This window comes from Xenopus tropicalis, chromosome 7 (assembly GCF_000004195.4).
Source record: "Xenopus tropicalis strain Nigerian chromosome 7, UCB_Xtro_10.0, whole genome shotgun sequence".
NCBI lineage: Eukaryota > Metazoa > Chordata > Amphibia > Anura > Pipidae > Xenopus > Xenopus tropicalis.
Genome location: NC_030683.2, coordinates 118,950,192 through 118,977,709, shown reverse-complemented (window position 1 = coordinate 118,977,709; position 27,518 = coordinate 118,950,192). Strand labels below are relative to the sequence as shown.

Below are 27,518 nucleotides of genomic sequence, written 5' to 3'. Positions count from 1 at the left end.
CCTGACGACGCAGCTCGGTACGCGGAAAAATTCTGAGCCAAGCGAGCCGCCGTAACCTTCCTCCGCCAGAGGAATCATGAGCTGTTCGGGACGCCGTAGTTCTATAGAGCAGCTCTGCCCCTCCCACTGCCCCCTGCACAAAGCATCCTGTGTGTCTACTTCCCCCCGATATACTGTGCCCACCCCCCGGCCGCCAGCAGCCCGGCACGGCCGTACCCTCCTCCCTCCGCTCCCCTCTCCCAGTAACCAGGTGAGTATGAGGGGGCGGCACTAGGGGGGGGGGAGTCGGGTAACTACACTTTTTTTTTTTTTTTTTCCTCGTCTTATAATACTTAATAGATATAACCCTCCGGCTCTTGCGGGGGCTGAGGTGCCTCTAGCAAGGGAAAAGTTAACACGTAGGGTCATTTCCTACTAAGTTATCCCCATATCCTTATTATAGTTATGTCCCTGCTGGCCCCAGGCTGCTCATTGCTCAGGGAACTTTATCCCCATCTGTAGTGTATTATCTTTATACATTACTGCCGAGTATGTTGGTGCCATAGATATACCATTGTCAGTATATAATATCCCAGGCAGCACTGCTCCAGCTGCTGTTGTACTGCTCATCCAGAGGGGCTCATGGGAGTTGTAGTCAGCTGGAGATTTAATTTGGGGTTCCCAGCTTTCCTGCATTGCCCAGTTTGTTCTGGATATACACCCACAACTATATGGGCTCAGTCTGCAGTATTCCAACTGTTATATCATACATGCTGGGAGTTGTAGTGAGCCAACAACCTGGGAGGTGCAAGTTAGACACACATATATATATATATATATGCACAACAAAAAATAGACATGTCCATTTTTTGTTGTGTGTATATATATATATATATATATATAATAGTCCATAGGGTGCACACCATTTGCAGCAACAAAACCTGGGTGCTAGTACAAGAAAAATGCACTGGAACAAGGACAGCACTCCTAGGATTTAAAGAATTGTGAGCAAAATATAAATGACAAAATAGAAAGGTTTATTATATATATATATATATATATATATATATATACAGTAAAGAACAGAGCACACCCTAATAATAGTCAAATGCCCCGGGTGCTTGCAATAACCATGTGTATAGCAAGACAATGAGCTGCACACACAGGGACTTTGTTAGAAAACAAAAAAATATTTAATGAAAAAAAAATGATCTTTTTCATTAAATATTTTTTTGTTTTCTAACAAAGTCCCTGTGTGTGCAGCTCCATTGTCTTGCTATATATATATATATATATATATATATATATAATATATACACACACACATCCACATCTGGCACTGCAAGTCTATTAGGCAGAATTCCTCTAGTTTTGGAGTTGTATATAATGTGTTAATAATGATTTGGCCAAGCAGGTATGGGATCCCATATCCAGAAATGAAATATCCACAAAGCGGAGTTACAGAAAGCCCATCTCCCATAGACTCCATTATACACTAATAATTACATTTTTTTTAAAAAATTATTCCCTTTTCTTTGTATTAATACAGTACCTTTACTTGATCCCAACTAAGATATAATTACCCCTTATTGGGGCAGAACAGCCTTATTGGGTTTATTTAATGGTTAAATGATTCCCTTTTCTCTGTAATAATAAAACAGTACCTGTACTTGATCCCAACTAAGATATAATTACCCCCTATTGGGTTTATTTAATGGTTAAATGATTCCCTTTTCTCTGTAATAATAAAACAGTACCTGTACTTGATCCCAACTAAGATATAATTACCCCTTATTGGGGGGCAGAACAGTTGTATGGGGTTTGTTTAATGGTTAAATGATTCCCTTTTCTCTGTAATAATAAAACAGTACCTGTACTTGATCCCAACTAAGATATAATTACCCCTTATTGGGGGCAGAACAGCCCTATTGGGTTTATTTCATGGTTAAATGATTCCCTTTTCTCTGTAATAATAAAACAGTACCTGTACTTGATCCCAACTAAGATATGATTACCCCTTATTGGGGGGCAGAACAGTTGTATGGGGTTTGTTTACCAAACGTAAGGTATGGTGATCCAAATCACGAAAAACCCCATGTCCCAAGCATTCTGGATAACAGACCTTATACCGGTCTCCAGACTGGTACAGAGGAATTTCTTTTGTTGTTCATTGATTTCCTGCTTTTATTACAGACACTAAATGTATTGCGTGTTTATATGTATAACTTTATTTATAAAGCACCACAAGGGTACGCAGCGCTGTACAATTTTACAATATACACAATTACACACAGGGAGGACAAGTGTTATAATAAATAAGTATAAATACAGAGAGATTAAGTGCCATGTGGTATGAGACACAGTAGGAAAGAAGTCCCTGCCCTATAGAGCTTACAGTCTAAGTGGTCGGTTAACACTGTATGGAGATTCATACCGTTTACTTATTCTTATATTTGCCAGTAAAATGATTATATTGCACTGAATAGCTATTTTGCAAGCATTTGTAGTCAGTCTGTAGTGCATTTTGCAGTCACATTGATTCCAAGTTTCCCTGCGTATGCAGAAAGTGAAATATATGGAGATCTTTAGTGCTGTTTGAGCAGTAACTGTGTTCTGCAGGTCACTGTAAAAGTGTGTTGGGCTTGGGGGTGTTTTCATGGGATCTACCATGTTTTAAGGCTGTGCTGTCATAATCTATGCCAGTGATCCCCAACCAGTGGCTCAGGACAACATGTTCCTCCCCAGCCCCTTGGATGTTGCTCTCAGTGCCCCCAAACCAGGGAGTTATTTTTGAATTCCTGACTTGGAGGCAAGTTTTGGTTGGATAAAAACAAGATTTCCTACCAAATAAAGCCCCCTGTAAGCTGATAGAGCATAGAGGCTGCATAATAGCCAACCGTAGCCCTTATTTGGCTCCTCCATGAACTTTTATGGTGCTTGTGTTGCTCTCCAAGTCTTTTTACATTTGACTGTGGCTCACGAGTAACAAAGGTTGGGGACCCCTGCTCTATGCTCTGTGTTGGGGCAGGACAAGAGGAGCACTTGCCCCTGGGTTGGAAGTAAACAACTAGTATCAGTGGTGGCTGCCTAACAACATGGTGCCCTCCCCAGTCATTCTGCCTTTCTGTGTCTTTTAAATGCCAATTCTGTGCAGCACCGATTTATGCCATCCCTTTGTACAGGTATAAGCTGTAATTAAACCCAGGGAGAGTTCCCTTCATCTTGTTGCGTGAAAGGAATGACAGGCCATGTATCTTAATGGATTTTTGTAAAGGAATTATAACAAAGTAGGAGGCTTGGGGGAGGTTGCAGCTCAAGCAAGGGTAAATCTCCTGGAGCACTTGCATTTGCACTTGCATCCATTTGGTTACCCTTTCCTATACAAGCACAATGTATTACTTTTTCAAATGTCAGTTCAGGTATGGGATTCTATTATGTGGAAACCTGTTATGCAGAAATCTCCAAAATAAGGTAATACCTAGTGATAGGGGGATCTGCTCACTTTTGCTTTGCCAAAAATTCTGAAAATGCTTTGCAGTCAATAGGCTATTTTCATGAAGACTTTTACCAAACCAAGCATTACACTGGAGTTTTTGGGCGTTTGTGCAGCGAAACCTGCCCAGAAATTTCATTTCCCACAAAGTTGGGGTTTTTTTGTTGCCTAATTTGTGTTTTTTTTCCTCCTTAGTAATAAATCAGTACTTTGCACTTGATAGTAACGAAGCTGCATAAATCCACATTGCTGGCAGAGCCATCCTTGTTATTAACCAACTGATCATATTATTTCCATAGAAGAATCACTTGCTTTTGCTGTATTATCTCTAGCGTTTGACAAAGTGGAATGCTAAATATTATAGAATGGCTGTGGGAAATGGCAAATTATTTAATATTGGGGAAAAAATGTTTGTAATGTTTCCTGTCGGGGATGAAAAGAGGGTATTTCCTGATTATAGCTGTTTCCTTTCTGTCTAAAAACAAAACTGTAGTTTTCCTTTGGTTATATTTGGGATTCTATATGAGAGGAATACAACATAACGCTGTTATCTATCCCAGTGGGTCACGTGGGCAGTGGAAGGCATCCCCTAACTTGCATGTCATTCAGATGCATGTAATGCGCTGTGCTTCTTGCAGCATTGAGCAGCACAGCATATGCACAAGAGTTGGATAAGCACTCTAGTGCCCCTTGGTGCTCTAGCACGTGGTTGGGGAAATATAAATGACCCCTATGGTCACAAGACTCATATCAGAATCATTCAGGTTTTACTGGTTGGCACCAGTATAAAAAAAAAAGCCAATGTAAAGAATGCTGAAATTATTTTTCTTGCATTTTCACAATTCTTTAACCCTAATGTGTAAATGGTCTAATTTTCAGTAAATGCTATGTTAGTCAGGATCAGCAGTGCAGATAATATAAAAAGCCAGACATGCGGCTTTCAACAGCAATAATATTTACAAACAACTTGAAAACCAAGACCAGAGTTCACTTAACCCCCTCCATGTGCCAAAATGCCACCAGTGACACATTTCCAAAGGTAGGGAACATAGATTGAAAGCTCCACAGGGACAGAGATTTGTGCCAATAATAAAACAGTATCTGTAAAGCACTGGTGGTGCTATATAAGTGAAGGATGCTAATAGTATAATAATAGTATACCCTACTCCCTTTCACTCTCTCTGTCCTTCTAAAAGTCCAATAGGAATGAATAGAACATGGGGGAGTTTTTATGTATTAAGCTCTAAACTCCCATTTTGATAAATCTGCCCCTTAGTGTGCATTGGATTTATTCATAAAGGATTTTATGAATTCCAGACTAGAGAGCTGCTCAACAAAAAGCTATCATTCAAAATCCACAATAAAGACCAGTTGCAACAATATCACATGTCATACTGAAAGTGTATAATAGGCTGAGCAGTTCTTTTCAATAGATCTTCCTTTTTTATTTTGCTATGGTTTGCAGCTGAAAGCGCTTTCTTGCACCCAAACTGCAGAGTAACTGAGACCTATTAGCTTTGTTGGTTATAGTGTACTGGGGGCAAAACATGTGCAATCGCCCTGTGTGTTTTATTGCCCTTGGGCTGCAGAACTGTGTTTTCTTGGACTTGGGTACCTGCTGCCCCAATTGTAATTTTAGCACTGATATTTCGATCGGGTGAGGCCAAGGGTGTTGGCTCCAATAAGTCTGTAATTGCCTTGGTGCAAAAGGTTAAGCTCCAAACAGCAATGTTTGTATTGGCAAAATAAGGTGATTGGGAAACAGAAGGTGTACAATAGCCGTGTGTGCAGCAACCCCAATATCTGTAGAGCTACAAGTTTCTCACTGTTATTCTTTCCTGAAACCAACTGATACGGACTTGCCTTTGGGTGTGTTTGGCACAGGAGCACAAAAACATTCCTCAAGTCCGGTGCAGTTTTTGTTGGACAGCAGTGAAAGTTTGTGATGCTCCTTACCTTGGAGCGCCCGGAGTCCTCTGATCCATTTCGAAGTTTATCCTTCGTGTGTGGGTTTCTTCTTACAATACAAAAGGCAGGCAGGTTCATTGGCTCCTGATGAAAGTGGCCATAGTGTGATAGGGACCTCAGACTAAAGGTGACCATACACGGGCCCTTAGACCAATTCGGCAGCTTATCGGCCCATGTAGGGGCACAAACGATGTGCCTGCCCGACCAACATCTTGCCTGAAATCAGGCAGATCTCGATAAGGCAGGTTAAAAAAATCTAGTTGGATCGGAGAACGCATCAGCTCATTGATGCGGTCCCCGAACCGATTGCTCCTATTACTAGCGGTTTAATTTGACTGAATTAGCCTGAATTCACCCAATATCGCCCACCCATAGGTGGGGGGATATCGGGAGAAGATCCGCTCGCTTAGGGACCTCGCCAATTTTGATTTTATTACTCGGTTTTTTTGGTTAATATGAGTTTGCCAATGTTTGCCCACTTCTCCTTGCAGAAATTTTCCAGATCTGTCAAATTCTTGGGCCCAGCTCTCTTTAGGTCGCTGCATAGATTTTTAGTCAGATTAAGGTCACGGCTCTGGGTGGGCGATTCCAGAACATTGATCTTCCTTTGGTGAAGCCATTGTTTTGTTGGTTGAGATGTATGCTTTGGATGAAGTTCCTTTTCATGTTCATTTTCCTAGCAGCTGCTTGAAGGTTTTGTGACAAAATAGACTGAAACTTGGAGCTATTCATGATTCTATCCTCGACTGAAGCACCAGTTCCACTTGATGAAAGCAGCCCCCAAAGCCCCATGATGGTGCCTCCACCGTGCTTCACTGTGGGTATGGCATTCTTGTGATGGTGTGCTGTTATTTTGTGCCAGACATACCTTTTTGAATTATGGTCTCATCAGACTATAATACTTTTGGGAGACTGGGTATACCTTTTTGCAAAGTTTAGCCGGGCTTGGGGGTTTTTGTTTGTAAATAAAGGCTTTCGTCTTGCTACCCTACCCCACCCCACCCCACAATCTAGACATTGGCCAGTTGTCTTGTCTTCTCATCATTCTTGAAGGGATGTCCTGATCTTGGCACAGTCACCGTTGAGCTATATTGTCTCCACATGTTGATGACACTCTTGCTCCATGGTTTCATGATTTGGGTTCTTTCTTTGTATCCCTGTCCTGATTGACACCTTTCAGTGATAAAATCCCTTTTATGTTTTAAATGGTCTTTTTGGACCATGGATTTTTGGAGTATGAGACCATGTATACACAAACACTCACAAACACTTTTTTTTTTCATTTTACCACTTTGTTTTTAGTTTCTTTTCTCTAAAAACTGTTTATTTTGACAGCGTGACTATTGGACCAGATATTCTGACCACTAACAATGCTGTTTTGTTGTTTTACTGATTTGCACAATTTTTGTGGTTTTATTGCATTTTTTTATCCCTTTATTAGTGTTCCTGATCTGTTTTTAGCATAGCTTTGCAACTTTGGTGTATAAAAATAACTTCCTATTTTGAATTCATCAGAATGTGTACTTAACAAAAATATATGGTTTTCTGGGGGTCTCTGTATAGTTTGGGGGTGTTACGGCACATAATACGCTGTCAGGGGTCTCTGTAAGCAAAAGCTGAGTTGGCAGGCAAGAAATCCATATGCGCTATTTTCATTTTGGGGTCAGTAAACGCCACAGACTTTGGTATATCTATGCATATTGGGCATCAAACTGTTCAGTAGACCCCTGGTGTTCCTATTTGGGGTGATTTGCCTTTGTACGCAAGAAATTGTGTGAGATAAATGCGGCAAATTGCAATATTTTTATGCGATTTTCTGAAATCATAGAAACCACTAACTTTAGTAAAGCTTTGCAGATTGGTATTTTGGTGTAGAAAGGACTATTTGCCCATGTTGGATTTGTCAGAATGTGTACTATACAAAAATATATGGTTTTCAGGGGGACACCCTACATTTCTGCAGCTTCTACCTCTCATAAAACTGCCATGTGTTTATGAATTGGATAAAGATAAGCCATGAAATTACTGGGCACAAGGTATATTTACAGCCATGTGCTGTGATAAACCTATGTACAGAAGGCATCAAACTGTTCAGTAGACCTCTGGGGTTCATATTTAGGGTGTTTTATATAACTACCTAACAACCTGTAGAAAATAAGAGGCTGCATATTGGAAGTTTTGAGGTGATTTTTGGAAATGTTATAAAAATCGTCAAACTTAGGAAAGCTTTGCAGCTTGGTACTTTGGAGTAGAAAGACATGGGTACCCATTTTAGATTCTGAGGAATGTGTACTTTCCAAAAATATATGGTTTTCTGGGGTGAGCGTACTTTTTTGTAGTGTTATCCCACATGAAGGCTGTAAATGTGTTGATTTTGCAGGAGCTGAAATTACAGTACATATGGGGGTATGTTCCCATTGGGGCCCCTACATGCCACATACTTAGCTAAACCTATACATATTGGGCATCAAACTGTTCAGTGGACCCCTGGCGTTCATATTAAGGGTGTTTTATTTGGTTACTTTATTTCCTGTAGGAGATAAGCTACTATAGACTGGAAGCTTTGAAGTGATTTTTTAAAAATTTCACAAATTTCGATAAAAAACAATAATTTAGGAAAGCATTGCGACTTGATAGTTTGGAGTAGACAGACAGTTGTGCCTATTCTGTATTCCCCAGAATCTGTTATTTCCAAAAATGTATAAACCTTCTGTTAGTGGAAATTTTGCGCTTGAAATCTAAAGTATGCAGCTTTCTGGAGCAGTGCTTTGGAAATTTGGTAGGGTACTGCTGGGAGTTTTTGACCTATACAAGTGAGAAATCTCCATAAAGCGCTATATATTTGGTATTGGCACGTTCAGGAGACATGGGATTTCCAAAACAGTTGCATTTTTGTGCATAAAATTAATTTTTGTTTCTGGTATGTGTGTTTATATTATGGAAAATATGTTTTGGGGTTTTTTTTTCATTTCTAAGACATTTAGAAGTCTATACATTGGAATTACACAAATATTCTACCATATTTTGAAAGCTTAGGTTCTCCTGAAAAAATCTATATATTGTTTTCCTGGGTAAACTAAAAGTCCTTCCGAGTAAAGGCCCCTAAAGTGAAAATGTTCAAAAACTGTTCAAAATACAAGTTCCGCTTTGACCAAAACGGCTGACAGTGAAAGGGTTAAGAGCCACTTTGGTTGATGTCAGGTGTATGCCAACTACTGTTTTAGGTGAAGAGGAATGTGATTGGTTGATTCTGAATGCAGCAACATCCTTGATTATTAAAGGGAGTGCACAGTAATGCAACCAGGTTTTTGTATGATATTTTTGCTTTTCTTTCTTTCAGTTAAAGTGAACCTGTGAACCCAGACATAAAAAGCTGTATAATAAAATTCCTTTTCAAATTAAACATGAATTTAAATTTTTTTTACTTAACACATCGATACCCATTATAAAGGCATTTAAAAATCCCAGCTGTCAATCTTATATTGCCTGCCCCACCTCTATGCCTTAGGCATAGAGGCAGGGCAGACAATTACTTTCACTTTCCATTCGGCACTCACTTTCCCCCTCCCTCCTCACCATCTAGTTATGTAGTCTGTGCATGGGCATCAGGTCCCCCATTCTGACACATAAATATTTAGGCATGATGCAAAGCTTTCATTAATAACAGTGCCCGCAAAATGGCGCCTTCCTGCTTGCTGTGACTGTGTAATTCCAAGACTGAAGGAAACAGGATTTATATTGTTTATATAGTGTAAGTGAAGTTTATTTTGCTTGACAAACATGATAGAAAAGAATTTGGAATTATTTCTTAGGGCAGCAGTCCCCAACCCTTTTTACTTGGGAGCAACATTAATATTTATAGAAAATGTTGGGGAGCAACACAAGCATGAAAACATGTTCCTAGGGGTGCTCGAAAAGGGCTGTGATTGGTTATTTAGTAACCCAATATGAACTGGCACTCTACAGAAGGATCTGTTTGGCAGTACACGTGTTTTTTTGTCTCCAAAATGTGCCCCCAAGCCAGTAATTCAAAAATGGGCGCCTTCTTTGAGGCCACTGGGAGCAACATCCAAGGGGTTGGGGAGCAACATGTTGCCCCCGAGCCACTGGTTGGGGATCGCAGTCTTAGGGTGACAGGTCCCCACAATTTTGCAGTAAGTTCTGACAGGATTTATCTTTTTGCCGTTTTGCATTGGAGTGTAGACTTTTTATATCTAGGGGCTCATTCATTAAAACACAAATTTCGGATTGTTATGAGCACAATTGGAAAAATGTTGTAGTAACCACGATAATTTCTTAAAGTGTACAAAAATTTGTGCCGTGGTCGTACGAATATATTGTGGTTGCAATCCAAAAATTACAAAATTTTCGTATCCAAACGATCGTAAACGGTGCGAAAACCTTTCTGACTTTGATCCTTCAGTGCATGATTTTGGAAGCCTCCCATAGGGCTCATGGGCACTCTTCAGCTCCAACCCGGCCCAAGGAAAGTCTCCCATAGGGCTCAATGGCACTCTGCAGCTCCAACCCGACCCAAGGGAAGTCTCCCATAGGGCTCAATGGCACTCTGCAGCTCCAACCCGGCCCAAGGAAAGTCTCCCATAGGGCTCAATGGCACTCTGCAGCTCCAACCCGGCCCAAGGAAAGTCTCCCATAGGGCTCAATGGCACTCTGCAGCTCCAACCCGGCCCAAGGAAAGTCTCCCATAGGGCTCAATGGCACTCTGCAGCTCCAACCTGGCCCAAGGAAAGTCTCCCATAGGGCTCAATGGCACTGTGCAGCTCCAACCCGGCCCAAGGAAAGTCTCCCATAGGGCTCAATGGCACTCTGCAGCTCCAACCCGGCCCAAGGAAAGTCTCCCATAGGGCTCAATGGCACTCTGCAGTTCCAACCTGGCCCAAGGAAAGTCACCATACCGAAGCTTGAATGAATTCCGAAATTTTCGTTGTCGTTGCGAAAAGTACGACTTTTTCGTGCAATTACGAACGTATTACGCAAAAGTGGTACTATTTTTAACGATAGTATCGTCAACAGTACAAAAAGTTCTAAACTTTAGAAAAAATATGTTTTTTTGTAGTCGTAGCCATCGTGCTTTGATGAATGGGCCCCTTGGTGTAGATTTCACTCACCAACTGATTTCAAACAGATTAGCTGCTATGTATGAGCCATACACGAGCTCATTGTAGCTGCCGATATTGGTCCCTTGGACCAATTCAGCAGCTTATCGGCCCGTGCACGGGGAAACAACGACAGGCCTGTCCGACCGATATCTGGCCTGAAATCGGCCAGATATTGATCAGGCAGGTTAAAAAATTCAGTCCGATTAGGGACGGCATCGGCTCATTGATGCGGTCCCCGAACCGACTGCGCCTATTCCAGACGTTATAATTCGATTGTTTGGCCCCAGGGCCAAATGACCGAATTAGCCTAAATTCCCCCGATATCACCCACCCGTAGGTGGTAATATCTGGAGAAGATCCGCTCGATTGGCGACATTGCCAGGCGAGCGGATCTTTACATGTATGGCCACCTTTACTAGACCTGGGCAAACTTTGCATCTTTTGCAGTTCTTGTACAGAGGACAAGTTTGCCACTAGAGGCAGTATGTCCTTGGAACAATACAATGATGCCTTAAAGTCCCCATACACGGGCCGATTCTAGCTGCCGATATCGGTCCCTTAGACTGATTTGGCAGCTAATCGGGCCATGTATGGGGTCTACCGACGGGCCTGCCTGACCGATATCTGGCCTGAAATCGGCCAGATCTCGATCGGACAGGTTAGAAAATCTAGTCGGATCGGGGCCGCATCGGCTCGTTGATGTGGTCCCCGAACCGACTGCCCCATTGCCGCCAATATAATTCGATCGTTTGGACCCAGGGCCAAATGATCGAATTAGCCTACACGCTCCCTGATATTGCCCACCCGTAGGTGGGTATATCGAGTGAAGATCTTAATCTTAACGTGTATGGGGACCTTTAGTTACCGGGGCGTTTGGCTGCACCCAATGGGCCCAATAATCAAAATCCTGGCTTCTGTGCATCCCTAGAATAAACCTACTCCGAATGTTCCTTCCATCTGAGCCTGCCTGCATTGCAGTGCATTCTGGGGGCTAATACGTTTTGCCACTCGGGAAAGAAACTAAATATTCCATATTCTTGACATCGAATTTCCTTAGGGAGGTTTTTTAATGACTGGTTTTCCTGCCTGTGTACTCAGAGCAGCGACTCGCTGGCCTTTGTGGGTTTAGATTTAATATTATTCATAATTTAGCTTTATAGCGGCTCCAGCTTTATTGTAGAATGTTGCCTTTTCCAAGTATTAAGCCATTGTTTTGATAATCTCTTGTGTCTGCCATTTCCAAGGCAACCAAGCTTACCGCAGACTAAAATGGCTCTGCATACATTCATTGTGACCTCTTGGACATATAATAACATAGCTCCAGGGAAGACATTAGCTTTGAAAACAAACAAGTTTCTCTGTGTTGTGGGTATTCTCTGTTTTATATAACAAGCAAAGAATTCATATTAAGTAAAATGTTTAAAGGAAATGTTACAGAAAGGGACTTCCACTACATCAAAAAGCCATATTGCTCTAAGTAAAAAACATTTACTGCCCTACCCAACTGTTACCCCATAGCGTAATATTAACATATTCTTCTTCAGCAAAAGGCACTACTGTATTTAAGCTGCTGCAACAGACTGTCCTGAGTAATAATGGGGTAGGAGGGAGACTGTTATCCCACTGCTACTATAGGCACCATCTCTCCCTACTATACCTGCTATCCCACAGCCCCAGTCCCTTCCCAGAGGCTATTATCCCCCCACTGCTACTATAGGCACCATCTCTCCCTACTATACCTGCTATCCCACAGCCCCAGTCCCTTCCCAGAGGCTATTATCCCCCCACTGCTACTATAGGCACCATCTCTCCCTACTATACCTGCTATCCCACAGCCCCAGTCCCTTCCCAGAGGCTATTATCCCCCACTGCTACTATAGGCACCATCTCTCCCTACTATACCTGCTATCCCACAGCCCCAGTCCCTTCCCAGAGGCTATTATCCCCCCACTGCTACTATAGGCACCATCTCTCCCTACTATACCTGCTATCCCACAGCCCCAGTCCCTTCCCAGAGGCTATTATCCCACTGCTACTATAAGCACCATCTCTCCCTACTTATTCATCTAGACTTGTAATTTATATAATGTCAACAACATATTTTTCAATGATTTATTGAGGTTTTTAAAGAATTTCCAGAAGATTTCACCACATCCTAAAACTCGAGTTAAACTTCCTGAAAGATTATGAAGAGAGAGAGCTAAATTCGTCTTAGGACTTACGGTAATGTTATTGTAGTTAAATGTAAACAAAAAGGGTTGCTTTTACAGATGTCTGGTTTGCAAGTAGATGGTGAAAGTAACCTTGTCTAAAGAGGTGTCGTTGGTCAATACAGATAAGTAACAAAGGTCTAGGGACAAGGTCAGAATGGACAATAAATAGAAAATAAAATTGAGTACTGTTGCTTTTACTTATCCCTTTGCGTGGTTTGTTGCAGGATGTAATTTTTTGTTGGACTATGGCTCTGTGAATATTTTGGCTCTGGAGTGGATGCTTCTCGGCCAGCAGCAACTCTACAAAAGTGTGAAAACCAAAACAGAGTGTGATGTCTGCAGGTGAGTTGCAAAATAACCAGGAATCAGTGTGTCTGTTGGAGCAGGTGGTTGAACTTCACTTTAACATTGCTTGAACATTTAAAGACCATGTTTGTCATCAGCTGTTGGCACACATCTTTACTACTACAGAGCGGCTCATCTATTGTATATACTAAGGGGCCCATTCATCAATGTACGAATCCGAATCCCGAAGTACAATCATTTCTGATCGAAAATGTCACGAAAATTCTTAGTTTCAGTACAAAAATTTCAGAACTTTCGGATCGTAAGTACGAAATTTTTGTATTGAAATGATCGTAAATGTATTGGCAATCCAAAAGTCACGAAATTTTCGTATCCCGACGATCGTAACTGGCGCAAAACCCTAAGTGCCCTTAAGTCTCCCCATATTTCTCCTGTTCAGATGATTAGAAGCCTCATAGTGAAAAAAAACCCGCTGAGCTGGGTAAAGAAAGTTCCCATAATGCCTCACGCCTGCACCAAGACCAGTGTACATGCTCAGTTAGTTAGACTATGAGTCAGTTTCCTGCTGATTGGCTCAGATCCACATTCCTAAGGGGGGGGGTGAGTTCTTAGCATTCTTGAGGAAGGGGGGAGCAGGAGAGGGGAGAGAGCTGCATGTCTCTGGCAGAGGAAAAGAGACACAACAAGTCTTTTAACAGAGAGCAGTTTCCGGAAATTAATGAAAAAAATCGCAGAAAATATGCACAGTTCTAAAATTTAGAATTTTTTTTTTCTAATATTAACCAATCGTGCATTGATAAATGGGCCCCTAAGAAAAAGAATTGATTAAGCATGTTTGGTTTTTTTTTTTATCTATAATATTTTATCTAAAATATTCTAAGTTTGAATGGAACCACCTTTTTATTCTGCATCTATTTATAATAGATGTACATTTTTTGGCATTAGTCTGTGCAAGTGAACCCATCAGTTCCTCACTCTGTATAGGTTTATAGGTTCTAAAAGACACAAGTTAGTGATTAAAATCACTGGGGTTGCATAACTGGTTGGCATTGTACTTTATAGAGACTTCCTAAAGTAGCCATAATTTGACAAAATGGTATAATTTGGTTGGGTTTTTGACCTCAAGCAGGATCTTTGTAGCTGAGATTTTTCTATGGATAAAATAGCACCGAACATCCATAGAATTGTCTTCTGTGACAGTTGAGTGTAACACACCTGTGTGATTGTTGCCTGAAGATCCTGTTAGGCAACTGTGCAGATTTCAGATTTGATTTGCTGCAGTAGTAATCTGTATGGCCCCTAATGCTAGCCCACTTGTTTTTTTTTTTTTTTTTTCCTGTAGGCTTCCATGTAGGTTGTCATAGGTTTCCAGCTCACATTTTTGACTATGATGGAAAATGGAGAGGAATCCTATGTTATGGAGAACGATCTGAGCAGGCCAAGCCACATGGAACGTAAGGATTGTCCTTTAACGCTACAAAGTTGCTGGTGATTTTCCTGTTTCCACAAATGGAGAAGTTGTTAGTGTGCCATGTATGCGAGGGGCACAGACCTTGAGTGCCTCATCTGTAACTTACATTTAAAGTAGAAGGAAAGGCTAAGTCACTTGGGGGTGCCAAAATGTTAGGCACCCCCAAGTGACTTTAATCTCCTACCTTTTACCCCGGGATGGTGCCCCTGTTAAGAGAGAACAGCACCAGCCCAGTGCGCGCGCATGCGCAGTAGAGTGAAAAAGCCGAACTTAAACTATAAAGTCGGCTTTTCACTCTACTGCGCATGCGATTGTCCCGGGAATTTGCCGGCAGCGCGAATACGGAAGGAGGAAGCGCTCGCTACAGGTACCCCGGGCTGGTGAAATTTTCTCCCCAGCCCGGGGTAAAAAGTAAGCGATTAAAGTCATTTGGGGGTGCCTAACATTTTGGCACTCCCAAGTGACTTTGCCTTTCCTTGTTCTTTAAATAAGGGACGTCACTATAAAATGCTTGTTAACCTAACCTAAACCTAACACGTCACAGCACTGCCCTTAGCCTACCTTTTGCATGTGCCCAGACCAGCATTAAAGCTGCATTGAGGCTGGCCAACACAAGTAAAGGTCCCCATACATGGGCCGATTCTAGCGGCCGATATTGGTCCCTTAGACCGATTAGCCAGAAATTGCCCAGATATCGATCGGGCAGGTTAAAAAATCTAGTCGAATCGGGGACCGCATCGGCTCGTTGATGCGGTCCCCGAACCGACTTTGCCTATACCCGTCGTTATAATCCGATTGTTTGGCCCTAGGGACAAACGATCGAATTAGCCTGGATTCTCCCGATATCGCCGACCCGTAGGTGGGGGATATCGGGAGAAGAACCGCTCGCTTGGCGATCTGAAGGTGTATGGGGACCTTAAGTATCAGAATAGCTGAGGGGAGGCTAGGTGTTAGTTTTAATAAATTAAATTTATGCCAGCAAACATTTTAAAGTGATTATGACACTTTCCTGTCAGGATCACTCTAAAAATCAAGGCAACTTGAGCCATGACCAGTTAATCCAAGATACACTATTAGCCAAAAATGTTACTACAACTCCTTTCTGGTTCTACATTTCAAGGGATATGCAATCGGAATAATTTCCATGTAACCATTCTTCATATTTCATAAACAATTAATTACACAGATCTATCCAGTACAGTTGCCTTTTGTCTTTGAAGAAATATCTTGAGAAAAAAAATCTAATTTCTAATTTCATCTTATTTGTCTGCTTAGTTTCAGAATGTTGGGTCAGTGAAAGGCCAGAAGGAATAGGGTCTTTTGGCCCTGTTTCTGGAAAAATGGCTGAAGACCAAGCTGCTCGGAACTCCCTGGATCGCAGTAATGCTAATAGACAACAGAACCAGTGGCGAGACAAGGCAGAACACCATCAACAAGAAGAAGAAGAAGTTGCATGCCAATCAGGAACAGTTGCTGCAGATTTCAGCTTCCTTCCTGGACAAAGTATAGCAGTACCTGTACCTAATGTAGAAAAACAAAGGTCTAGAGAGGAGAACATTGTTGCTCAAAGGGCTTCAGAACCACAAATAGTCAAAATTGCAGAAGATGCAAGAGCGCAGGGGCCCAGTTTTGGTAAAATGGAAAAAGACAACATGTTGATCTGCAGACCACAGGCATATAATGTTGGCCAGCAGGCTAAGAATATAGATGTACCCACAAGAAAAGACATTGGATCTCCAGAACAGTCAAATCAGAGATACTGGGGCTTGTTTCAATGTTCCTTCTGCAATTTTGTTTTTCAAGACCTGTCTGAACTGGTGCAGCACCAGGAAACTCACAATCAGGACAAGTTTCAAGGCATTGGCCAAGAACTTGTGCAGCTGGATCAGACTGAGAGTACTCAGTGTGAGTGGAGGAGATACCGTTGCATTGTGTGCGATAAGACTTTCTGCAAACAGTCCTCACTAGTCACTCACCTTCGTATACACACAGGTGAGAAACCGTATTCTTGTCACGTATGTAGAAGGAAATTCAATCAGCGCACAAGCCTAACTGTCCACCTTAGGACACATACTGGCGAGGCTCCGTTTCGCTGCAATAAGTGCAATAAGAGTTTCAGGCAGCAATCTAACCTTACACATCACATGAAGAGCCACCAAAGAGCTGAGGAGCTTGATGGAGGAGACTGGAGTGAAGAAAACCGAGCCCCTGGATTTCCATTGATGTATCTTGTTTCTGAAGGGGATGAATTTAGTAATGAAGTATGGGGTCCCAAGGTATCTTTAATCAAAGGGGATAAGGAAGAAGACTCTGCTTCTTGCAAAAGACCTTTTGTCTGTGGACACTGTTTTAAGCGCTTCACGCACCAGTCCAACCTTATGGTTCATCAGCGCATTCACACAGGGGATCGATCTTACCGTTGCCAAGAATGTGGCAAACACTTTACAAGGAGGACTAGCTTGATGGTTCACTTGAGAGGGCACACCGGTGAGATGCCGTACTCCTGTCAGCAGTGTGGTAAAAGTTTTCGGCAGCAATCTAATCTTCTCTACCACATGAAGAGTCATGCCGGCCAAAACGATGCAGCTGCAGGCAGTACAAATAAACATACAGTGAAACTATCGGGGCAGTTGATTGGGCCCTCAGGCCAGTATGTGGAGAGAGAGAGTCCACGTCCAGTAAGCATTGGCAATAGTGGAGTCACTAGAGTTCCTGAGAACCAAATGAGGGTTTATCAGTGCAACCAGTGTTCAAGATGGTTTCCTAGTACTTCTAGTCTCTTGCTTCATCAAAAGTTTCACGTGGAACAGCCAAGTAACGTTATGCAGAGCAGAGAAGTTCAGGTTCAGTACCCCATCGGTATAAGCCAACCACATACATTCACAGGGAATGTGCTGATTTCCCAGCAAGAACATGAAAGGAGTCAACAGCAACATTTCAGACTTTTCTCTCGGATGGATGGAAACAATGTTCCAGGAATGCTTAATAGCTCTGCACCAAAAGTCACCCCACAGTCAGGATCCAACTCTGGGTATCATAAACCTGGAAGTACAGTAGAAGGAGGACCTATTAAGGGAAGTTTCCAAATAAGAGGAAGAGGAAGACCTAGGAAGAATATCTGGTTTGGGTCAGGACAAACAGCCATGGGAGGTTTTGGAACAGGAAAACCTCTTCATAAATGTTGGAAATGCCCTCGACGTTTCAATAATAAATCAAATTTAATCGTCCATTTACGAATTCACACAGGGGAAAAGCCTTACCAGTGCTGGAAGTGTGACAAGCGGTTTCGCCAACAGTCAAACCTGATCCAGCATCTCCGAAACCATGAGGAATTCCGTGATGATGATGATGATGTTCCAAGACAAAAGAAGGGAATGAATAAACTAAGGCAAAGTGGGAAGAATTTTCACAATACAGCGATGCTTTCCTCATCTGGTGCATCTCAAACCCACTGGAGTTTTCTTCCTTTTACTGATGGAAACCTCATGAATCAAAACAGACAGTTACTTGAGGTGTCCCCGGTCTCGCAGTTAGAGGACGCTGCATCCCACAGTGACTGCAGCAATGACACCTTAGGGAATGAATCCGCTGAGAGGTCATATAAGTGTGGCAGCTGCTTTAAGACATTTAACCACAAATCCAACCTATTAGTCCATGAGCGTATCCACTCAGGAGACAAGGCCTATCGTTGTCAGGAATGTGGGAAGCAATTTAGTCAGCGCACTAGTTTAATGGTGCATCTCCGAACTCATACAGGGGAGATGCCCTACTCCTGCCAGCAATGCAGGAGGCGCTTCCGTCAACAGTCTAATTTACTTTACCACATAAAGACCAACACAGTCCATGGGCAGCTTAAATGTACAGCCGAGAACTTTATTAACTCAGTTTCTAGAATTGATTCTGGGGAGGATAATAGAATTTGTACTGAGTTGGATTCAATCCCTGGGCAAGCGCAGGCTTGGATGCATTTGGAACCAAGTTCTAAGACTGAAACTGCACCAGCCCTGCCCCAGGAGGCAATAAAGGAGGAGTTTCCCTGCCCTGACTGTGACAAGGTGTTTACTCATCAGTCAAACCTGCTAGTCCACCAACGAATCCATTCTGGAGAAAGGGCATACCGATGCCATGAGTGCAACCGTCAGTTCAGCCAGCGCACCAGCCTGATGATCCATTTGCGCACTCACACCGGGGAGATGCCCTATGCTTGCCAGTGTTGTGGCAAGAGATTCCGCCAACAATCAAACCTGTTGTATCACTTAAAAAGCCATGCCAACCAAATGGCTGGCATGGATGTTATTACAAGTGCAGAGTATACAGCTCCAAAAACAAGAGGCCGACCCCGCAAATGTGATTCTAATGATGAGAGGAGAGCAAAAAATATCATTCCGAGGGGCAAGCGTACCTTCAAGTGCATGGAGTGCCCAAGGCGCTATAATTTAATGTCCAACTTAGTTGCTCATCAGAGATCCCATGACCGCCAACCACTGCATACGTGTTCAGATTGTGGGGAAGGTTTCCTTCAGCAGAGTTACCTCACCGTGCACAAGAAACTCCACACCAAGGGAGACCTTCCTGAACACGTTGGGCAGTTCTGCTGGAAACAGAATCAAGAGCTGATGATCAGAAATCCAAGCATAGAGGAAGAGAGAGGAGTACTTTATACACAACATGAAAAGTAACCTACATTCAATTTTCAGAATCTCTGGTACACGTACAAAGTGAGACCTGACCTGTTAAGATGCAAGAGCAATATTTTTTGTTTTGGTTTTTTTTGTCAATAGACAAGGTCTTTCCAAGGTTTTATGGAAGCGAGCTGTGAACTTGGGTTCTCTTACCATTTTGGTCCATTAAAGATGCAGAATAAGAGTTGCCTGAACCCTTCAGCTGCACTCCTTCTCCTCTTCCTAATTATCAGGCAATGACTCTTCTGATCTTGTGTAAAGCTGTCTAAAATATGCTGTGCCATTCTTTTTTTTACATGTAGAATTGTCCAATGTGTGTCTTTTGTGTGTTGCTAAAATACAGCAGAGCTCATCCGCCATACACGGAAGCGATGATGCAAACTGTAGTTGAGTAACATCTGAGGGGGACAACGTTTGGACACCTCTCGTTTTGAACTCTTGTAAAAGGTGGGATAATGCTAACCAAGCAATGATAACCCTTGCCAATTGGCTCGTGAAAAAACGCCAACGTACCAGCTGTGCATTTGTGTGATAGGCAGTTTGTAGCACTTGGCAGTGCGCAGAGAAGACATGTATAGTAATGCTTCTTTTTTAGTAGTGAAAACGTTTAGCATGGGGAACCTTAACTAATCCTAAAACGTCAAATTCCCATATAAAAAAACTTGTTTTTTATATAATTATACTGTAAAACAGGAAGCACTTTTTTATTTTACCTGTAGTAAACCCAACACCAGGCGGTGCCCTGGAAAAAAAAACCCTGAAACTTCTCTGGTTTCAGTTTGACGGAATATTAATCAGTGAAAAAGCTTAGTAGACCAGGTTCAAACACCTCCAGTGGTGGAAAATGTAACATTAAGGTAGCTGGAACAGAATCCCATTTGTGTTTTTTTCATACTGTCGAAGGACATTTTCAGTGTGTAAATGTTATAAGATATATAACAGAATGGAGTTTGGTGGCATTCACTAAATGGTTCATATCATATATCATAACAAGAGTTCCCAGTGCTTTTTGACCCAAAGTTGATGAAGTCATGGTTCCTTACAAGTTCCATTGCATAAACAACAGACAGACAAACTTTCTATATAGATATATATAATCCTATTCTTTCCCTTTGCACCTCATGATACTTTGGGCTGTAGTTATAAAAGGGTATAGTAAATTCTACACTTAAGGTCAAAATATATATTGATACCAATGAAAAGGCATCTTTGTTAATTATGGCAACTGCGCTGGTGGACAACGTGTATAATATGAATGACCAATAGCAAAGTTGCTTAAATGACTTCCGTGTACAGGAGCCCAATGTCTGATTATCAGGTACAACAACAATCAAAGAAACCATTCAATTGCTTTTATTATGTTCTTTCCTTCAAAAATATCTGTTTTTTGTATATAGACTTTGAAAAGTGCTTCCCATGGGAAAAGGCTTGTACAGAATTGTAGATGATGGAAGACTTTTTCTTCAGTATAAACTGCATATCTAAATGGGAGTGGTTGCTTTAATTAGTCTGTTCATAAAGGGCCCTGGACCAATATCCAGGCACCTTATTTTTTGAAGCAATTGAGAATAGATGAGAGCAGGTTTGGAGGACCTTTTGCTAGTGATGTAACCAAACTCACTCATTCCCTTCTGATCTGTTTCCTGGTCAAGACTACTACAACTTACCCGTAAAGGCGATGTAGTAGTAGTAGTTTTATTGCTTACCCAATAAAACTATGTTCCTACAAATGTAGCAAACCTTATTGCATGTTCCTGTAGCTGAGTATTGAAATAATGCCAAATCCTTACACTTCGATCCAGCCAAAGTGTTAAGGTGGCCATGCACCTTCAGATCCGCTCACTTGGCGATGTCGGCAAGCGAGCGGATCTTCTCCTGATATCCCCACCTACGGGTGGGCGATATCGGGCAAATCCAGGCTAATTGGGTCATTTGGCCCTGGGACCAAACGATCGAATTAGAACGACGGGTATAGGAGAAGTTGGATCGGGGACCGCATCAACGAACCGATGTGGCCCGTGATCTGACCAAATTTTTTAACCAGGCCAGATATCGGTCGGGCAGGCCTGTCGTTGCTGCCCCTACACAGGCCAATTAGCTGCCAAATCGGTCTAAGGGACCGATATTGGCAGCTAGAATCGGCCTGTGTATGGCCACGTTTAGTCCCAGCATAGGGACTTTAAATGAATTGCCCCACATCACCCAAACCAAAGAGCTGTCAAATTAACCAGGCTATGGAGTTGCTTAGCACTTTTAAATTCTGCAAAGAAGATTCCCCTTTAGGCAAATGTCCTACAGGGAGATTACGATTTTTAAAAAGCAAGTTTCAGTGACAAGTCGTTCGTCTTTTCCTAATAAGCGATTAGTAGAGATTTCAACAATGAAGTGATTCTATTTTCCACAAATCAGTGCGTCATATTCCCCGGTGTAATGGGGAAATTTCCATGCAATTGCAGCGACTTCCCACCCAGTGGGCTTACCTTTGAGCGATTCCAATAGTTAAGAATAGCAATACTTTCTTTGTAACATCGCTCGGAAAAGGGTCTCATAGCCATTGGAAGCGATTCAAAGTAGTATCGTCAGTTTGGGTATTGGAGATTCACATTGTTCTTTATTTAGAGACATAACGAACGACTTGGCGCTGGAACTTATTTAAAAATCGTAGCGCCTATTCTTTCTGTGGGGCATTAGCCTTATCTTTAACCAATCTTAGGTTGGATTATTCTGTATAAACTGAAGACTCAACTCGCACCTTTTTTATGAAAGTGACGCCATCTAATGTTGAAATGTTTGTCTTTATACATCTGTGAAATGTGTAGTGTTTCTTTTCATTTGTTTAGAGGACTTTGTTTCATGTTATAATATGATAAATAATTTTTCTTTTTTTTTTTTTTTCTTTTTTTTACTGTCTTAAGGGATGACACTTGATCTTTCAAAACACAGCGGTACAAGCCCAATGCAGTTCGGGTTGCTGTCTGTTACTGTAGGAAAATCCAGGCAGTAACCCAGTTTACAACAACTTTGTCTAAATCAGTGCTTCTCAACCTTTCACCTTGGAAAACACATATTTCCGATGGTCTTAGGAATAATTTTATGGTTGGGGGTCACCACAACATGAGGAACTGTATTAAAGGGTCGCGGCATTAGGAAGGTTGAGAACCACTGGTCTAAATTGAGTTGTGTCAGGCAGTTGTACCAGATAAAAAAAAATTGTGAATAGGTTAGGAGTGGTAGCCAGAGTGCCAAAAGGGTTCCGAGTAGGCCCAGGCCCTAGTGGACCTCGATCTTGGACAATTCCCATTAGCCCTTCTTATTTCCACCATCAGCCTATATCATCATTATCCCCTTTGGCACAATATTTTGCCTTATTTATTCAACCCTGCCTGGTTTCAGTAACCTGGCTACTTACGCAATTGGTTTGTCTCTTTGTTTTTGCTATCCGTTCCCTGCCAAAACTGATTAGTAAGGCAAACTCTTTCTACTGCATTTTATCCATAAAACAAATTACTATTATCTATAAGCCAAAAGATTGGGAAACTGTAAAATATAGAGAGAATGGGATGATTTTTGCAAATCATTTATACCTTATATTTTATTGCAAGTAGTACAAGGACAAGATGTTGAAACTAAGAAATGTTATTGGTTTCTTAAAAAAAAAAAATATACCCTCGTTTTGAATTTGATGCCAGCAACATGTTTCAAAATAGGGGCAGCAAAAACTGGAGAAGTCGTGAAAGGCTAAAAAAGACCTGGTGGAAGTGGTAATGGGTCAGTTACATGATTGGTTATAAAAAGAGTGGATCCCAGAAAGGCTTTGCCTCTAGTAAAGACAGCTAGAGTTACCCACTCTGTATAACACTGCATGGGGAGGGGCAATATTGCAAGAATTTAAGAATAGTGTTGCTTGGCATAAGATTGCAAGGAATTCTGGGATTTAATCTACAGTACATAATATTAAAAGATTCAAGGAATATTGAGAAATCTCCATAAGGCCAAAAGCCAGTATTGGATCTTCAGGCCCACTGATGCAAGTTAAAATTCTGCCATGCAAAGAAGAAACCATCCAGAAACACTTGTTGCCTTCTCTTAACCCAAACTCATTTAAAATGGACTGAGGCAAAATGGAAAACTGTCCTGTGGTGTGGCTAATTTTAAGTTCAGTATTGGAAATCATGGATATTGCATGCATTGTACCGATAACAAGCAGGAGAGTCCATCTACTCCAGGAGTGGCCAATACGTCGTTAGCGGTCCACCAGTTGATCCCCTGTGGGTTTCTGGTGGACCGCGATGAAGCCGGGGATGCGGAAGTGCTGCGTGAATGTGTACATGCGTACATAAGCATTCACACCACACTACACCGCATTCCCTGGTCGTCAGTCGATCATGGAGGAAAAAAGTCTGGCCACCCCTGATCTACTCTATAGCCCAAAGTTCAAAAGCCTTAGTGCCCATGGTATAGGGAGCTTGCACATCTGGGAAGGCACAAATAATGCTGAACGATATTTGGGTTATGTAGCCATCCAGACAACTGGTAACAGTCTTTTTCAGGGAAGGCAATTGGTCTCCTCAGTTCCCAAAGGGAGATGGAACACAGTGGGAAACATGTTTTGAAATGTGTTGCCTTCCAAAAGGGCATATATGTCAGAAACCAATAACAGTTTCAACAATTATGTTGTCGTTAGGGTTTAAATCATCTGAAAATCATCCCATTATACTAATCCCATTGACTAACAGAACACTTTCAGCAACATCTATCAAGCTGGACAGATTCACTTTGATTCATGACATCACCATTTCTTTACTGGTCAGATGCTTTGTGCTTTCCCACTGGTTGGACCCAGGTTGAGTGGAAAGTGGTCCTAAACTACTTGTAGTTGCATAGAAATAAGTAATAAGAAACTTCTAAACCTTTTGGTTTAGTCCCTAATGCTCTAAAGCAGGGGAGATAGTATCGGGGGTTTCTCCAATATGGTTGATTTTGGATTGAGGAGGAAGATATCGGATTGATCAGTTTATTTGGCCCGAAGGCCAAGTGATCGGATCACGTTAGTATGATGCAGGCTGTCCGGCCGAGGACCACGTGATCTGCAAAACTGCCAAACAATCAGATCTTTCTCCAATATTGGCAATATTGGATTGAGTGGGTGATGTCAGATTGATCAGATTATTTGGCTCAAGGGCCAAACAGTCAGATCACATTGAGAGGATGCAGGCTGTGGGGGCAAGGACCCCATAGCCAAGCCGATGCACTCCTTGCCCTGATGTAGATTTGGCAGGTTAAGAAATCCCATCTGCCCAATATCCAGCCAGATATCAGTGGGGTAGGCCCGTCAGAAGGCCCCATACACAGGCCGACAAGCTTCCGACATGGTCTGTCCACAGCTTTTTTTGGGCCACCTTTAGTTGTGAGGAACGCCCTCAAGGGAATATTTGTTTGAACTCTTGTACAATGTAAGTTTGTAACATTGTATTGTTTTTGTGGAAAAACCTTGTTTTTTTTGTAGGGCTGATTAAAATGAGGGCTCTGCCATAGACTGAAAGTCTATCAATTTATGAAGAGCAACAGCTTCAATAGAGACTGGAGCCAAAGAGCACGAGGATGGATTTTAGCGATAAGACTTGTCTATTAGAAGTAGATTCATTCAGATAATGTTGTAGTGTTTCTGTGTGTAAGTGCACCTAGATTCGAGCCTTTTACACCTCTCTACCAGCTGCAGAGATTGTGTTTGGCCCAAAAAAAACAAGCTGTTTAAATGTTTCGTCTTGTCAACGGGAAATCAGTTTGAGGCTTTTTACTGTGCAGAAAGGCACCTGCGGTTTGAGCTTTCCTGATAATAATACAGTGCCTTATTGCCCTGGTGCAAACATATCATAAGCGCAGAACATGTGATCAAACGGCAATTACGGGCCACAGTGCCGTGCCAACACGAGGAGCAACACGCTGCGACAGGAGCAGAAATAGACTGGCGACGGATTGGTTGCTACGTGCAGCTGGCTTCCTCCAATCATATCATAAAAACCAAGGGTTCAGGAAGATGGATATGGGTATAAAGAAAGGAAGATCTGTGTTTTGTAAAAAAAATCTATATATAAATCTATATACACATTTTATTTTATTGTGAATATTAACCATTTGTGCTGTGCAATTGTTAATTTAAACCTTTTATTTGTCGTCTTCCACTGCAAGTGACCGAGTTTGTCGAATTAGCAACACCTTTCTCTTAATACAAGACCTCACTTTATATTGATTGTGCTTCTATAACTCCTGTGTGCGACCTCAGCTCTGACGTAGATTCTTAACACTACTGGGTCTTTCTTTTCAAGGGGCTGTACCATTTCAAAGGCTGAATATGGGGGTGGGGGACAAACTTCAGTAAAGCTTATTGGTTTGGAACTGCAATTTGCTACTACGTCTGTGATTTGCAGTTCTACAACACTGGTTGTGTACCCTTCCCCCTATGTGCTACAGTGAACATAAAGCCCCACCACCATGTTTTATCAGCTGAGGGATCTACCTTATCAATAGGTTTACTTAATGCTGGGACTACCTGATTGGAATTCAGAGGATACTGTCTCACCAGGATTCTGAATATATATTTGCAATACTCTGATGCTGTTTGTATGGCTATGGGACACCCTGTGAGACTCAGTTGCCAGGAATGAGACTGTTCTTCACTGGATGACACCGTGGCTGCCTTTACTGGACACAGACTCAATCTAGAGAAGTTGGGCAGGCCTTCCAATGCAGTGTGTACACTTGGCTAGCAAAGGCAATATCCAAGGTTTTGTGGTCCGGCCACGGAAATTGGACAGTTTTAATGGAGCTAAACTTACCAAAATTGGTATATAATACAGTATAACGAAAACGATTTTGTAATGTCTATAGGGAATGGCGGAGCACCTTGATGGCCATGGATGAAAACCTTTGTCCCCAAAAGTGATTATCCAGTCAACCTTCCAAATGTACGCTCTCTACTGTTACTCTTTAATAGACTCCTTTGTTATGATATCTTCCATAGGATGCTCTTGTTAGATTAATTCTTCATGTGGTATTATTAACAATGCATTAGCAGAAGAAAATAAACCGTTTTTGGAAAAGCCGATGGTTAACGTGTCTTCTGTTTGCTGGATTGGTATCAGTCTGCTCATTTATGGCTCTACAGCAGCTGGAGAAATGGTAGAGTAGAAGAGGGATCGTAGAGGCTTTAGATCCAAACCCCCAAATGTTAAAATTTGAAAAGATAGAGATGGTTTCATGCACATATCCCAAAATGCCACAGATTTTATATATCTGAACCCTAAGGAAATAGTAGCAGCTCCTCGGACTGATCATCACCACAACCCAGTCAACCTTCCAAATCTACACTCTCTTTGTGGGTTGAGTGAACTTAAAATAGTGAATTACTTCTGCAATGTTTGCAAAACACACTCAATAGGGAAAGCCACAGAAAGATCTAGCCTCTCAGATCAGTTGTTCCCGGTGCTATGGAGTAAAGGAGAATGGCTCCTCCACCACATGTTTCAGCACACGGGTTAAATGCAGAACAGGGATGATCCCTGTGTTTTTAATTGCATGAAGCCAAACATACATAGTTTCAGGGGTGGGCTCCTTCATTAGGTACTTGATAAAGGGGCCTGCATAAGAAAACAGGATCATGTTATAAACTTACTATTTATTAGGGATGGATTGAATCCAGGATTCAGTTCGGTATTCAGCCAGGATCCAGCTTTTTTTCAATAGGGTTCGGATTCGGCCGAATCCACGGTCTATGAATGGGTAAACTGCAGGTAGGACTTTAACATTTTACAATTCTTTAGAAAGTGTTTTTCTACCCCCACCTACCTTTTAACAATGTCACTTTTGGTTTTATGGGGGTCAGCAGGTTGCAGATAAGGTAGTTGCTGGCCGGGTAACAGGTCCAAGCAGGAGAAAAAAACATTGGTCTGGATTGGGTTTTAAAAATTGGACTGCAGGACTGTATTGTGAGTCCTAAGATGTGCAGTAACTATTTTTGAAAGACTCTGAATAAAAATGAATTACAAATGTTGTAGGTGAAAATTCCTGGGGACCTTCCCAATCTGTATCTGAGATACGAAGGGCAGTAGTGATGTTCGAGCTGGGCCGATACCCACGAACAGGTTCAGGCCGACCTCTGCACAACATTTTCAGGTTGCGGACGGGTTTGGGTTGAGCACTTGTGCTTCCCCGCCCGTGACCGTACACTGTGGATTTCTGGTTCTGGCTCTTATTTATAGGCACACGGCCGCCCCCCATTTGTGGGCG

At 42.0% G+C, this 27,518-nt stretch overlaps 1 protein-coding gene across 2 annotated transcripts; it reads left to right on the top strand.

The window, feature by feature from the left end:
- Positions 1-70: 70 nt before the first annotated feature.
- Positions 71-26,332, top strand: LOC100490952 (zinc finger protein 585A). Of its 2 annotated transcripts, XM_012967563.3 has the most exons (5): positions 71-250; positions 12,681-12,783; positions 12,998-13,115; positions 14,422-14,533; positions 15,826-26,332. In XM_012967563.3, exons 4-5 carry the CDS (start codon positions 14,467-14,469, stop codon positions 19,227-19,229), a joined length of 3,471 nt encoding a protein of 1,156 aa, XP_012823017.1. In that variant the 5' UTR covers positions 71-250; positions 12,681-12,783; positions 12,998-13,115; positions 14,422-14,466; the 3' UTR covers positions 19,230-26,332. The 2 variants fall into 2 exon arrangements, with proteins under 2 accessions (XP_012823017.1, XP_004916445.1); XM_004916388.4 differs by lacking the exon at positions 12,681-12,783.
- The last annotated feature ends 1,186 nt before the right edge of the window (positions 26,333-27,518 follow it).